Source organism: Fonsecaea monophora (genome assembly GCF_001642475.1).
Source record: "Fonsecaea monophora strain CBS 269.37 chromosome Unknown Scaff20, whole genome shotgun sequence".
Taxonomy (NCBI): domain Eukaryota; kingdom Fungi; phylum Ascomycota; class Eurotiomycetes; order Chaetothyriales; family Herpotrichiellaceae; genus Fonsecaea; species Fonsecaea monophora.
In genome coordinates, this window is record NW_019173951.1 from 355108 (window position 1) to 369968 (window position 14861).

Consider the following 14861-nt stretch of genomic DNA (forward strand, 5'->3'; position numbering starts at 1 on the left):
GGGGCCGTAGCTAAAAACAAAATGGCACAAGTTTCATCATGTAGAGCCCGGGAAACTCATGCCCACGAGCACCGCTCGGGCCTCGACATCTCCGTGCGCATAACTCAGCCCGCAAACTCCACCGGGTTCAAGCATCATCTCCAAGTGTGTGCCCAAGTCGAGCTTCAGCCACCTCTTCACAAAGGCGCGGAGGATGTGGCCATGGGCGACGACCACGGCGTCGCAGTTCCGGTCACCCTGCTGCAGTCCTTGCCGGTGGATTGACGTGATCTGCGAAATCAGCCGGTCGAGTCGCTCCGTGACCTGGGGTGGAGTGTGGCCTCCAGGACCCTCGCAGCCGTCCCGCCAGATATCCCAGGGCCGTTCTCTGTCCAGGCCTCTAGACTTGCGAAGTTCCTCGATCTGGTGCTGCAGAAGACCTTCGTAGTCCCCGTAGCCCCATTCAGCGATGTCTTCGGTCGTGTGCACCTTCTCCGTAAGCGCGGCGCGTAAGCTGGGTTCTTGAACCTGGTCTAGGAATAGTTGAAGCGTCCGTTGCGCGCGCTGTCTCGGGCTGCATACAATGTGGGCGACTTTGCTCGGGTCGATCAAGCGTCCAGCACCGAACACCACCTTGGCTGTTTGGCGGACCTTGTCTTCGCCTTCGGGGAGAAGAGGAAGGTCGGTGATCCCCGTGAACCGCCCATTCCGAGACCATTCCGTTTCACCTGCGCAGGTAGTATGCGTGTAAGCTTGCAAATACGGGCTGTTCTGTTCGAGGAAGAGTCGAGGTGCAATATAAAAGCAGGGGATGATGTCTTACCGTGACGAATGAGAAACAGTCGCGGTGTAGCCGCGTCTTTGTCTGACATAGTTTGAGCCACGAGCCGACAAAGTAGATCACCCACAATATCTCTCAAAGTTGGGAGGTCCAACAAAGCGCCCTCAGCTATGAGCAATTAGGTGTAACAAAGCGGGATATGGTGCTACACCACCACGCGGATATATCGTCCTCTAGCTCAAGCTAGGTTCCTGACCCTCTTATCAATCAGCCTTAAGGTCCTCAGAGGACAACAGGCGGGAACAACCAGCAAAGTGAAAAATTTCTATCGAGAGTGGCACGTTTTAACTATACCCAAACACACTCGATGTGATGGTCCAGTCTATAGTCCAAACCCCAAAACGTGCAAGATACAAAAAAAGAGGGGCAGAAGGAAGGAAAACAAGTACAAAGCTGGGCGTCGTTGAGGCGTTGAATTCAACCCTTTTTAGGAATCTGATGGATAAAATCACCCAAGTACCTTCCTTAGTCAGCTTCCCTGTATATCCATCCCCCTGCATCTTTTGCTCTGGGTTCTACCCTTTTCTTCCCTGCCTAGCTAGGTGGTCCATGCGTGTCTTGTTCGTAGGGTCAATGCTGGTGCTTGTCCCTATGCCTGAATCATGCTAGGTTCTACACTCGCATCAAAAGGAAGGCCTTCAAGCGAACTTACATCGGTGACGTCGATGTCGTATGGTGGAGGGGAATTAGATACTCGGGGAGACAGAGGCAATCCATCAAAACACAAAAACCCTCATGTGCAAGACGACATCACGACCATGACAGCAATCCCCTGGTGGATATTGATTACCTGTATGTATTGGATGACCTCAGTCTCTACTTTAAAGTGAAGTCGCAGAGCCTCTCATGGCCTGTACAAGGATACCAGGGACGGGGGGGCCTCCAGTAGGAAGGCATGGCTTTAGTTTCCCACCCGGAGCCGCGAGTGGCCCGGGCCAGAACGTTCTAGTTACCCCTACTCAAGCAAACGCATCAAGATAGTAGTCATAGTCCCGTCGATGTGCCGAGTCCTGGTACGGGACTACGAACGACAGGGGTAAGATGAGGCTTGTTCGATCTGCAAGCAACATACTCGTAAGTCTTCTTTTGGCCCTGTCGAGAATCATTTGGTTCCAAGGCGGTGCCAGGGTGGAAGAGGCGTTCGTGATCATGATACTCGTCACCTTCTATAGTTTGTGACACTCAGGCTCATATTTCTGCTCCAAAATCTGCCTATATTCGAATTATACGGGCCGATACAAATGGTCAAGTTCTACCCAGACGATCTGATCCTTCGTCTTCCCCCCCCCGTTTCGGGTTCAATGCAAAACTGTCCCGTGGACTTTTAATCTCCATAAACCGAACCAAATGCATCCCATGCTATGCGTGTTCCAATCAAACCATATTTACCACAGGGTCGTCAAAGTCATTAAGAGTCGTTGGAACTGAGGGACAGGAGCCCGGTTGCTCAAGTGCTGACACTTTTATCGATCATCCAAGTTTTCCCGTTGGCCTCCTCCTCAATGACAAATGCCTCTTTCGCATATTCGTAGATGGATCTATACGGTGGCCAAAGGGATCGCGCTTCGTCTGTGAGTTTGCCAGCTTTGGTTTTGCGAGATGCCTCGGTGCTGCTTTTTCCCGTAATCGTGTCGTTGCTGCCCTTGCGCCTTGTATCGTATTCGAAATCCGGGCCCGGAAAGTACGGCGCATTGTATTCACCAAACAGAATTTCGATTCCAGCAAGTTGCTCTCTATATCCGTTGGGGATGGGTACCTTGATCTCGATCCGTTTACTGAAGACATATTTACAGGGTCGATCCAACGCCTTTTCAAATGCCTGACAAACTTGCAACGGGGTGAGCATCTCAAAGGCAAGAGCAATCCTAGAACAAATCCAACTGTTAGACCCAAGTTCTTTGCTCATGTTGCTTACCACCTTGATCCCGTCAAAAATGGTTATGATCAGCCCGACCCCTGCAAACACCGGAGAAAATATCCGGACAAGAATCCTTGTACAAGGTCTTGACTATTCGGGGCGCCGGGAACGAACCATGTGACCCAGGATCAAGGGTTGTTGTAGAGGAAAAACTCGCGGTAACGTACCTGTGTCCATTCCATTTACCGGGTCCATCCTTGAAAATCTGCAAGACAGCTGGCCCAACATCGTGCTCAGCATCTAGCCAGGGCAATTTGGTGTCGGGATGGAAAGGTGCTCGCCATTCCAGAGTTCCATCGTCCTTGAAGTCCATGCAGAACAATGGGTATGGTAGACTGGTGAAATTGTTGTTGTAGATTCCAGCATAGACAAAGGTCGCAGGGAGTCCAAGCTGTCGAATGTAATTTTCCACCGTGAACTTGCATGCCCACTGGGGAAGTGCCGGCCAGCGTGGATTGTGAATTGAATGATCGGGCATGCTGCTGTATATGAAGTGTTGTATGTTGCGCTTCTTAGCCGCATTGGCCAGTGCCTTGCCGATTTTGATCTCATCGCCACCCAAAGGGTTGGTGTTGATAAAGGCAATCTGAGCACCTTCAAACACAGTGTCGATGAGGACCTGGTTGTTCAGCAAGGGTCCCTCGAACAACCTGACATTGGGTAAGTCGGCGAGCTCCTCAGCCACCAGGCCTTTCAATGAATGGACATGGGCCCGGACGGCATAGCCGACAGCTGCGACTGCCCGAATGACCGACGCAGCCTGACGACCTGTACCGTTGACAATTGCTATGGTCTTGAGTCTATTGGGCATGTGGCGAATATCTGCCTCTAGGGGTCAAGACAGTCAACGCCTGAAAGGAAAAAAATTGGTTTGGGATGGTGAACTTTGTGAGAGTCGGCGCGAAGAAGATTGTGGCCGTCGAAAGGATCAATCGCGCATCAAAGATTTCTGCGTTACCAACGCCGTTGTCGATAAGATCAAGATAGAATGCCAAAGGGAAAAAGGCAAAAATGGACCACACCGTGCTTTTCAGAAATGATTTTGGGTATCATGCGATTAGAGGACAACCAGAGAGACACATTCCACCATAAAGGGCAAGGGAGTCACAGGGACCTCCGTGCCGTAAATCGGTCCCATTATTCGAGGACCCTTTGGGTGCGCAAATTCTGCAACGGTGTGTGAAAAGGTCTATGACCGCCAAACCTGATGCAGCTTATCCTTTACGTAACCGGGAGTGAAAATGTGCCAGCGGGGTGCTGGGTCCATGCTGAGCACGACATTAGGACGGACCTGAGTGCCCGCCCGTAAGGGAGAACCCGATTCCATCATTTCTCTTTGAAATAGATCAATTTGTTGGGGGGGTAGTACAACGACGCCGCAGAGGGTGACGAGGGAGTTGAGAGCCGACTTCCGCTATACCGCCAGACACTCCTGGCAAATGAAATGCGGGGGGCGTTGCCAGGTGCTGCCAAAAAGGCGGGGGAGAAGAGTGGCAACCAGGATAGTCAGGATAAGTCAGGATAGCCAAGGGCGTCCCGGGTTTCCCATGTCCCAAGCTGGGTCGCTGGGTTCGCCTCGCCTAGGTGGGATAGTAGTGGTCGAGGTCGCCGTCAGTGGCGCCTTGATCCGAAGACCTAGGGATCCCTTAGTGACCATGCCATTCGAGATGAAGCAGGAGGTCGGTGGGTGTTGTAGGCGTGACTTGGATGGCTCCAAGTGTTCCAATCCCACTCCGGTTTCGAGGACAAACATAAGCCGCCGTTGGCGGGTACCAAAACTTAGACGTGTCAATCTCGACCCGGGCACCTCCGCGGCCCCATCATTGTAGGACTTTTGCAAGCCCATCAAGCAATGTCGTGAGCCTTGGGAATCGCACAATTGGGTTGCTCGATGTGCTCATGGCTGGCCATCTCCTGTTTTAGCGAGCGCAAGGTGTAGCGTCCTGTACTGCCACGAGGCGTGGATGGATGGCAGCAGGCAAGTCCAGATCATCTGGCATGGCTTTCCAGAGGCGACTTCGGACCTAGGTGTGCTTAGCACCCGGTAGCATACAATCGGCGACCAATCGTGCACACCAACCAGGGGCCTCTGACGGAAAGCCATGTGCCAGAACGGCTGGAGACTGGGAAACCCAACGCCCAGTTGAAACCAGCTCTTTCTCCAGGTCCATTAGGGCACTTCTAGGCCTGCCTGTTTCCACACTTCTGGTCTTTGGCTCGCGTGGAGTCTGGCCGTCTCCAATTCTTCGGCATGGAGATGTCCGCCTGCTTGTCTTAAAAGCATTACGTGCGGCAACAACCCAGCATTGGCGGCCAGGAAGAGAGGTGTCCTGCCTGATCCGGTGTGGTTGCGTAGGTGTACCCTGTCAAAAGATTGTGTTAGCCAGTATCAATATGAACACCATCACCCGACAATGACTTGTCCTAAACTTACGAGGCACCCAGCGAGAGGAGATGCCGAAGGATCGCAATATTCGGCCCAGTCGCCGCAAGATGGACGGGTGTGTTTCCGGAATAGTCGGCTCGGTTGATCAGTTGATTGTCGTTTCGTAGCAGGTCCTTCACCTTCTCGATATCTCCACTGGCAATTGCGTAGGCAATAGCTGTGAGTTGAGCGACGGGGGATGATAACTCGCCTGTCGGATGTTTGAAAATGGTACCCGCATGCTCTGAAAGTTCACCACGAATTGATGTTGCCATATCTTTAGCCACCGACTCTGGTGACGCTCCTGGGAGGGCCAGCAGGTAAGACAGCTTGGTCAAAGCTGCTTCACTGGTCATATCCCCTCCTGCAACAACGCCAGCACGGCCAAGGACCATCCCGGGTGCATAGAGCGGGTTGACACTGCCAGTCAGACACTGAGTGACGTTCACAATCACAATGCCACGTTGAACAGCGTCAGAGATGACCTGGGTCAATTTGTTGTCGTGCCCACTGGGGGCGTTGCCTGCGCCAAACGTCTCCAGCACAAGACCACGAAGTCCTTCGGTCCGCAGGACTGCCTCTACCATTTTCGGTTTGATGCCAGGGAAAATGCGCAAACAGGCCACATGGTGTATCTCGAGGTCTGATTGAACGCTGAAGGCTTCAAGGGAAGTCGACCTTTTGACCGAGTTCCATTCAACGTGAGTACCTACTGCAGTGATCTTGGCCAATGGAGGAAAGTTCGGAGATGCGAATGCATCAAATGCGCTTGCTGAAACCTTTGTAGTTCGATTACCCCGAAACAGGGTCGAGTTGAAGCAAAGACACACCTCGGGGATCATGAAGTGCCCGGCAATATCCAGGGAATCAAGTAGATTCTCCAGAGCATCGTTTTTGCGCTCCGAGAAGGGCACCTGGGATCCTTTGGGGAAAAGGTCAGCTTCGTCCACTCGTGGATTTGCTAAAAGCGCATCTTGACAATAGGCATCGGGGTCATGGCCAACTTCTCACAGCGACTCATCGCCGGTAACACCTCAAGAGAGCTGTGTTAGACAGATGTTCTGGAGCAAAAATTCCGTCACACAGCGAGATCGCTTGTAACTCCACTTACCCGTAAGTATGACAGGCTTGCCCAAGTTCTGCAACATGAAACTGAGAGCTGAACAGGTGTAGGCGAGACTGTCTGTACCGTGAAGAACGACAAAGCCATCAAACAACTTGTAGTTGCGATATATCGCTTGCGCAATCTCCGCCCATCCCTTGCTGTCTATGGACGACGAGTCGAGAAGTGGTTCGAACTCTAGGACAGCATATCTGTGCGAGTATTAGCGATGCCTCAGCCCATTTTTTGACCGAGCGGAATTTTAAGGTCCTATTGCAAGAAGGCTCTGGGATTTTGAAGGTTGCTGACTTTCCTGACACGTTTCCCGTACACGCTCGTTGGTGTCCGCAGACTCTGGAACTCGCCCAGCCCATCGGGTCCATCGTGAAACCTCACGGTCATGGGTTCATGGATCTCTCCGTCGTTGAATTCCGGTCGGGGTGCCATGCATCTTTCCAGAAAATTTCGAGCCGGGATAAGACCATTGGGAGATCTTTGCATGGAGATCGTGCCTCCGGTCATGATTATCAGAACCCGAGCCTCGGGAACATGAGACGAAGACATGTTGCTCATCACTGAGGGCAGATCAATTTTGGGACGAGACAATCAAATTTGTTGCACGTACTTCGCGTTAGAGCCAGTTCACCATCCCTCTCTATTGACGGTTAGACAAGTACACAGACGTGACGGCCACGAGACTTACCGGCTGTGGTCATGGCAGTCATGGCAGTCACGTCCATTTTCTTCCAAAAAGACTTTGTCTCCTTAACTCTCACCTCTTACAAATTTTCCCGCCTTCCCAGGTTTTCGGTGCCTGAGAAAAATTTCTTTTGGTTGTCTAGCAACCCTGGGGCATGCACTAAGTACTCCGAACCCCTGGTTGACCTCGCAGGGTAAAGCTTCAGGCAGCTCGCCTACCAGCGGCTATCAGCGAGGATCTTCGGTACGCCAAGTACAAGGCTTTGGGGAGCTTTTCGATTGGAGGTCACGGAGATGCTTCCACAATGGTGTGTGCTTTGGTGCGGTCCCGGTCCTGATTCTGTTGGTTTCTCTGTAGGACACAGAGATTTCTCGACGAGAATAATCCTTGTAGATATCGGCAGAACCTGGTGTCCGGGTTCCCCTCTGACATCCACCTTGTTATTCTGCATCAATGCACCATCTTCGCCCAATTTAGCGCAGCTCGCCGGAACTAAAGGACTTTAGCTCAGAGATTCTTTTTGCACCTCTTTCTCCTCCACAGTCCGCGTCAAGCGCGAGAGTGCCGTGGCAACGGCAGAAGTTGAAGCAACGATTGTTTGCGATCCCGACTGAGGCAATCACTCTTAGGATTATGGCCAGAGTTCGCACACATACCCTCTTGCTGGAGACGTAAGGGATGGTGTCGCCTCGTTCACACGCGTACATTCCGGCTAGCCGTGGCATGTCAAGGGAGCATCGTGATTGACGCTGGAGGCGATTTGAACCTCCCCCTTCCAATCGAAGCTGACTTTTCGCATCTTCGACCGGTGCATGGTACCTCGGCGGAGATTAGCAGGCGGCAACGTGCAGCAACCATGACAAAGACATGCCATGCCACACGTGCAACCAACAACAAAATGAACGGTAGTTGAAGCTTGATCGGCAGGACCTTCTCCTGCATTGCCATTGCATCGCATTGCCGCTCGTGCAGGAAGATGGAAGGCAGCCAGCAGGAATTGGGATCTCAGCTAGGCACTTGACCATGGTTCTGCCACAGCCGCAGACCTTCAGGTTGGGCCTTGTAAGCGACGGGGATGGAGCGAATGGAGACAGGTGCAAACGAATGACCACATCTGTAAGATGAGCAGAGGAAATTGGTGAAGCGGTCTTTGTTGACCATGGTCCTATTGTGTTCATTGCAGTCTTCTTGTCCCTGTGGATTTATTGCGCATTTGCCTCCCGTTGTGTTCGTATGTTTGTGTGTCTCGCATACACGTCCTCTCCTTTGCAATACTGACGACTTGTGCCTTCAGAGAGCTCTCGAGAAGACACATACACTGGACAAGGTGGTGCTGCTGGCTGATTGAAGCAGTCTGTCGATCTATTCCTGCCCGACAGTGGTCGGTGGCCATACACGACACTTCCTGGCTCTTCAAAACACCTGATATCGTCTGCTGTGATGGCCTGTGTGTGAGAAGGATAGGGCTTCGACCAAGCCGGCGACCGGGAAATCGCGTGTCAGTGGAAACGCACTCGCCAGCTGAGGTAGACAGTCTAAGTCAAGGCGGTCGGCAGAATCGACTTTTGCGCTGCAGGTCGGTTTAGTAGCGGTAGCCAAAAAGCGGCGAGGGGGTCAAGCAAGTACGGTATTTTAGTCGATTGAGGGAGGCCAACAGTGAGGTGAGGTGAAGTGAAGGTCGACTGTGAACAGCCAAGAAGCAAATTGTATGCCTCACCCAGCAATTTACAGTGGTAAGTCCGCGAAAGCGCCTTCCTCTCGGATGCATGTGAGCGCTGACTTTGTCTCTTGACTCTCTATCATCCGCCTCAGACTCGCCTTTTGCGTCCATTCCTTCATCCCAACGACCTCAGTTTGCCCTTTGTCTGCCGGCATCCCACGCTCCTTTTTATCAATCAGTCCATCATTATTCTTCCCTCCTTACACACTTCGTTCATTACTCCTCCAACGTCCATCCTTTCAGCCGATCTCTCCTCTCTTCGACAACTTCAATCAAGACCTTACCGCGATAACCAATTCCTCATTCACGCTCCCAGCGCAAAACAACAACAACCGTCATCATGGCCGTCGCTAAAGTCGCGCTCAAATTTCAAGCCCTCATCCTCGCGCTTCTTCTCTTCATGTCCCCGCCAACCCATGCCTTCTTTCGTCATTTATGTCACGGCGAACTAGGAAATGGTCGTGTCGACCCCATCATGGCCCCCGGTAGCCCCGCTCAACATCTTCATGTTCTTTTTGGCGCTTCAAGTGAGTTTCACCTCACCTTGTAACCAAACAAACAAAAATATATATCAATTACTGACCCATTCCCAGATATGGGACTTGATCCTTCTCTTGGTGATCTCCTTGCCTCCAACTGTACCAGCTGCTCCATCCTCCAAGACCACTCTGTCTACTGGAGTCCACGGATGTACTTTCAACATGCAAACGGCACATTTGAGATGGTTCCAACTGCTGGCGGATTGACTGCGTAATGAAACCACTCTCCTCCAACCCTGATCAACACGCTGACAGCTCGCAGATATTACTTCACCGAGCCATCTCCAAATGAGCCGAGTCCTGTGGTTGCCTTTCCTCAGAATTTTCGCATGATCGCTGGGAACTCTCTGAAGCGCGCCTTTTACGGACCGGACCCAGACCCGCCAATGTCTCTCTGGAACAATAGCGACAAAACTCAACAAGCACTTATGGAGAAAGCCCTCGGCTTCAATTGTCTCAACTACAACCTTCCTGCGGAAGGCGCACGAGAATATCACTATCTCCGCAACAAGACTTTCCTCGACGCGACGTGTGCAGACGGAGTGCGCGCGGAACTCATGTTCCCGTCATGCTGGAATGGAAAAGATCTGGACAGTGCCAATCACACAACTCACGTTGCGTACCCAGATGAAATCCAAAATGGTAGATGTCCAGAAGGGTATCCCGTACACTTGCCCGCCTTATTCTACGAAACAATCTATCAAACAAACCTTTTCAAAGGCATCGATGGAGAGTTTACGTTTGCGAACGGTGATCCTACCGGGTACGGCTACCATGGAGATTTCATGTGCGCTTGGGATGAAGGCGTGTTGCAAAATGCCATCGACGACCCAGCCTGCAATCTTCCGACGGGGACTTCGGGTAACCAAGACGACTGTCCAATCTTCAAGCTCCAAAAGCCAGATGATGGTACACAATGCAAGATGGAGGTCCCTGAGATGCTTCAAAATGAGCAAATCAACTTTGTCCAAGAGCTGCCTGGTAAGGTCCGAGTTCAGGCCGGTCCTGCGCCTGCGACAATGGGACCAATCCCTGGGGCCGTCACACCAACTCAAGTCTCTTCATCATTCGGAAACGCCACCATGTCAGCGCCCGCAGGGCAAACTGCTGGATCCACGGCTTCGCCTGCTGTCACCTCGTTGACAACTCCACACACCACCAACAGTCGTTACACAACCACGACTAGCTATATGAGCAACGGTGTTATGGTGAACTTGATCCTGGTTGAGGAAGTTGTCACAGTTACCTTGACCGACATTGCCAGTCCTGCCACAACCTATCACAAACGTCACGCACACCACCATATCCGCAGAAGCGGAAGAGATCGGCTGTAATAGGTGGTTATATGTGATTATAGCCCTTCTGCCCAGGCGGCTCTTATTTGGGTATCCAGACAACCCCTAAATCATGTCTTGGAAATATTCTTCAAATGAAGATGGTGGACAATCCACCATGCTGCCCGGTGCAGCTACGAGATGCATGACGATGAAATGAAGGTGAAAGCGATATGCTGGTGGTGAGCTAGGGTGCTTCTACATAGGGACAAATCCGAAAGAGAGGTGTGATTTGTAAAGTCCTTTTGATAGCTGATGATGGGTCAAACATGGAATGCAATGATGTGATGAACTTTGTATCAGCGATGTGACTGCGCGGGTTGTTTGAGGGACAAAGACGGGTAGGTTTCCTCCTCTACTTTGCGTACTCTACTAGCTTTAGCTGGATCCCGTACCATCACAAGCTGTACTCATACTTTAGCTGGACAGCTTTGAGCAGAATCAGTCAGATAGCTGAGAAACAATCATTGTCGAGAGTTGAGAGTTTCATAATTCCCTCACCCCAAGTACTCGGTACTGATGGCATCCCTGTCCACTTCACAGCCTCGCAACGGTGAATTTTTGGTGGCGAGGCTGTGACTTGGCGGCGTATCGGGAAAATAGCGCAGATTTACCCGAGCCTGCCGACGATCACATGACCAGCCTTTACATCACCTCCCTGCTCCCCTGCGACTTTCCTTCTCCTCCATAAATTGCAGCAGGGAACTCTACCTCTTGGCCACTGATCACGAAGAAAGACTGGTCTACATCGATCAGGGCAAGCCTGTGAAGTAAGGCGAGCCATAAGGGTCACCGTCACCCTGAACGTTTAGAAATCCATGTCATCATCGACCACCACCATGTCGACATCGACCAGGAAGACCGCAGGGGACATTATCGCCTCTGCCTCGCGGCCCAGCAAGGGCGCGTCCCAAGAGGACCAACACCGTCACGACTACCGCAAGAACCTGTGGTGCGAGACCCAGTGGACGAACCTGAGCATGCAGGCCAAGAAGAATCACGACCTGCCCACGCTGCCTTACTTTGATCCCGAGACCATGCTGCTGAGCAAGGAGGTCAACGCGCGGTTGTGGAACCAGTTGGTAAGTGCATCTTGCGTCTTACGTCTTTACTTCTCATCAGTCGCACGCAATTCGAGTGTTTCGTGTCGTGCCGTGCTGGTTCTTGTGGTGTGGTGTGGTGTTCCTTCCCACTTCCTTCACTTTCTTCAAACCTCTGGAGCAACGATCTAGGGGGGTGGCCGGTTTTGCTGCTTCCCGATCTAGCCTTTGTACAGACCATCGAGGAAAGAAGAAATTATGAATTTCTTTCTAGCTGACATGTCCATGTCCTCCATTGATTGTCTGGAGCATGTCCCCGGTTTCTTGTTCCTGTTTCTGACCTCCCCAAAAACAGTGCCGATTATGGGACTTTCTGGGCCCCGACCGCGCTCCGTACGCCACGCCCATCATGGTCGAGGGCGGAGAAGTCAAGTGGCATTCGTTCCTGAACGGGAGCCAGGGTGACGAGGCAGAGATCTACGACAAGAACGTCGACGCGTTCATGAGTCAAAGCCGGCGACCTGGCGATTACGACGGATGATTTCATGAGAAATGCAACCATGAGCTGGATGGGAGGGTTGACTATTGGCGTCGTTGCTGCCAGAGATACGGGACTGGCGAGCGGCACGGAGTTTTTTTTGGGTCGGAGTCTTGCTTTTTGAAATCCTTTTTCAAACCCTACCAAAATGGCCAGGAAAATCAAAACTACACACACGCCTTGAAAATACGTTTCCTTCATCTCACTCTTCAAAGACCGCTCTGTTGACAATGGATGATAATGGTGATAGCGACAACGCCGATAGAACCCACTGTCCCTATGGTGATCCCACCAGCTCTCCCAACCCGAACCGGCAGCTTTTGTGCACACACACACACACACACACACACACACACACACTCTCTCTCTCTCTCTTGCGCGCGCGCGCAGGAACGAAAATGTGCCGAAGTGAATCAATCAATGGATGGATGAATGGTGAAACAAAATCTCGGGGACCATGTTGTCTCTTGACACTTGTTATTGTCGCCTCTGAGCGCTCAACGCCACACGCTGAATGCTGAACGCTGACTACTTGAGCCCGGATGCAATGAATGCTCATAAACGGTTTTCTTCGAAAACCAACAAAATTGACTGATTGATTGCTGGTGATCCACTAATACGCTCCGTAGTCGTTCATCGAACTTGGCATATCGAACAGTTCGTGCCATGGACATACACTTCCATACCCTCCAGCCTCCCACCCCACAAAACCCTTATTCGTGACGCGGCGTTTTCAGTGCGTCGACATACCACGAGTCGTCGCTCTGAAGCGTGACCTCAACCGTGCAATCGCGCAGACTGGGTCGGGGCAATTCCTTGTCACTGGCCACCGTCTCCTCCTCCGCCCGCCCCGAACGTGGCCAGTACGTGTCGAGAGCCTGCAGGAGTATTTCAGAATTGTGAAAGGGGAAGGCACCGCGGTGGCAGACGTATTCCTCGAGTTCGTGCAAGATGCTGCCGGTCCCGCTCTTGGGACAGCACAAGAGTCTGGTCTCATCATCCGAATCTAGAAAAGTGCCTTGCATGGAGAAGTGGTCCAGCTGGGTCTCTTTGTTGAGGAACGAGATCAGCTTCAGCACCACGGCCAGGATCCCTGGACTAGATGTGCCGGTGTTGCTGAGACGCATGTTGATGATGGTGAGGGACCGCAGTGGCTGGGAGTGTCGGGTGATGAAATTGCATAGCTCGTCCAGGCGGACAGCAGTGTTTTCCAGAGTGAGGGTGGTCAAGCTGGGCAGATTAGGAACTTCAGGACAGGGACAACGCAGCAGCAAGCTCGATATCGTCGTCCATGCATAGCGGCGAACGGATTGACTTCCCCGAGGCTCTATAAGCAGCTCGTCGAACCCGAGCCACAGGTGTTCGGTCGCAGGCAGGTATGTTCCCAGTTCCTTCAGGTATCTGGTCAAGCCTCTCCTCCAATGAGCGCTGGTCGGTTTGAGCGGGCACGGCTGTCGATCCAAGCTCTTGATCTCGAACGTGAGCTCGAAGCGCGTGACGGTCTCGAAAAGGGCCCTTGCGTGTCGGATTTCCATGCAGTTCCAAAACTCCCACCAGTAGACCGACGAAAATCCGATCGACAGGGGCTTCAAACCCCGGCACTTCAGCAAGACCGAGTGCATCAGCAGAAAGTGTGTTCCGCCGCTCAGTGTTCTTACACCCGTCCGCCTCAACAGATCAGAGTGCTCGTCTAGGAGAAAGTCTCCCTCCTCGGTTCGAGCCAGTCTGCCACCATGGACGAAGCATTGGAGCCGCGGGAATTTCTTGAGCGCATTTACCACCAGAGGAGGTGCTTCATCAAGGAAGCGTCCCTGGGCGTCTAGCTCGTCTTCATATGCCTGGGAGAGTACGACAGCGAGTGACGCTGCGTCGAGGGGAGGCAGTCTCTGGAGACGTTCTGACAAGTGACCGGTCCGGAGGTATTCGTCGAAGGGCACATTTTTGAGATAGTGTCGGTGGATCTCGAGGGTGCGCACTTGACTGGCGAGGTCAGGCCGCGCTGCGACTTTGGACAACCGGTCGACACTGTTCATGCTGGGTGAGAGGCAGAGTGTTTGGAACAGAACCCGCGTGGCTGCCAGGCTTGTACACTTGTCGAGTAGGCGGCAGGACTTCAAGTCAATCCGTGTCAGTCGTCCCATGATGTTCGACTTGATCTCCAGAGGTAATCGGGCCCATGGTGCCATTGAAGAGGAGTCCATTTCGGCAAGTAATATCTGAGAACTCTTCAAAGTCTTTCTGGTGGTCGTCGTGGCTGATGGAGATATGTAGGTAGGAGGCAGGAGGATGTCGCTGTGAAACTGTGCCACAGCATTTTTGTTGATTTCAAGAAACGATGGTGAAGCAGGCAAACACTGCATGGACATTGTGTGATTGCAAACACCGAACATATGACACTGTGCACATGTCGGCAGCCGTCTTCAATCCTTTATAGACGTCATTACTGCGCACGAGGTGGCCGTTGTTTGAGGCACGAATCTGTTTGTAGTTGTTGAGAGTCAGGCTCTCACTGTCACCAACCCAGGACTAGAGGGACAGCCACGCATGAAAGGTGCCTTTGATGTAACTAGCCAACAGGCTCTCTGTTGTCATTCAGGAAGACTCCCCGATCGCAAATCGACCCCTTCTGATATGTGCAAGTCAAACCAGTTTCCTCCACCCCTGCCCCGCCTGTGCCCTCCTCCCCCTCCCCTCCCTCTCCCCCCCTCTCCCTCGCCGCACCCGG

At 52.3% G+C, this 14861-nt stretch overlaps 6 protein-coding genes across 6 annotated transcripts; 2 read left to right on the top strand and 4 right to left on the bottom strand.

The window, feature by feature from the left end:
* Nucleotides 1–36: 36 nt before the first annotated feature.
* Nucleotides 37–851, bottom strand: AYO21_03942 (hypothetical protein; the record flags this gene model as incomplete). Its single annotated transcript, XM_022653915.1, has 2 exons — nt 37–707; nt 803–851. The coding sequence occupies 2 exons, from the start codon at nt 849–851 to the stop codon at nt 37–39; spliced, it is 720 nt and encodes a 239-aa protein (XP_022513891.1).
* A 1416-nt stretch (nt 852–2267) lies between these two features.
* On the bottom strand, nt 2268–3549 carry AYO21_03943 (hypothetical protein; the record flags this gene model as incomplete). Its single annotated transcript, XM_022653916.1, has 2 exons — nt 2268–2776; nt 2853–3549. The coding sequence occupies 2 exons, from the start codon at nt 3547–3549 to the stop codon at nt 2268–2270; spliced, it is 1206 nt and encodes a 401-aa protein (XP_022513892.1).
* A 1359-nt stretch (nt 3550–4908) lies between these two features.
* AYO21_03944 (hypothetical protein) lies at nt 4909–7005 on the bottom strand (the record flags this gene model as incomplete). Its single annotated transcript, XM_022653917.1, has 6 exons — nt 4909–5101; nt 5173–6085; nt 6275–6477; nt 6597–6840; nt 6891–6920; nt 6969–7005. The coding sequence occupies 6 exons, from the start codon at nt 7003–7005 to the stop codon at nt 4909–4911; spliced, it is 1620 nt and encodes a 539-aa protein (XP_022513893.1).
* A 2020-nt stretch (nt 7006–9025) lies between these two features.
* AYO21_03945 (hypothetical protein) lies at nt 9026–10558 on the top strand (the record flags this gene model as incomplete). The annotated part of the gene is made up of 3 exons (XM_022653918.1): nt 9026–9212; nt 9279–9435; nt 9487–10558. 3 exons carry the CDS (start codon nt 9026–9028, stop codon nt 10556–10558), a joined length of 1416 nt encoding a protein of 471 aa, XP_022513894.1.
* Nucleotides 10559–11397: 839 nt separating this feature from the next.
* Nucleotides 11398–12139, top strand: AYO21_03946 (hypothetical protein; the record flags this gene model as incomplete). Its single annotated transcript, XM_022653919.1, has 2 exons — nt 11398–11640; nt 11954–12139. 2 exons carry the CDS (start codon nt 11398–11400, stop codon nt 12137–12139), a joined length of 429 nt encoding a protein of 142 aa, XP_022513895.1.
* A 710-nt stretch (nt 12140–12849) lies between these two features.
* On the bottom strand, nt 12850–14502 carry AYO21_03947 (hypothetical protein; the record flags this gene model as incomplete). The annotated part of the gene is made up of 1 exon (XM_022653920.1): nt 12850–14502. The coding sequence occupies one exon, from the start codon at nt 14500–14502 to the stop codon at nt 12850–12852; it is 1653 nt and encodes a 550-aa protein (XP_022513896.1).
* Nucleotides 14503–14861: the final 359 nt, after the last annotated feature.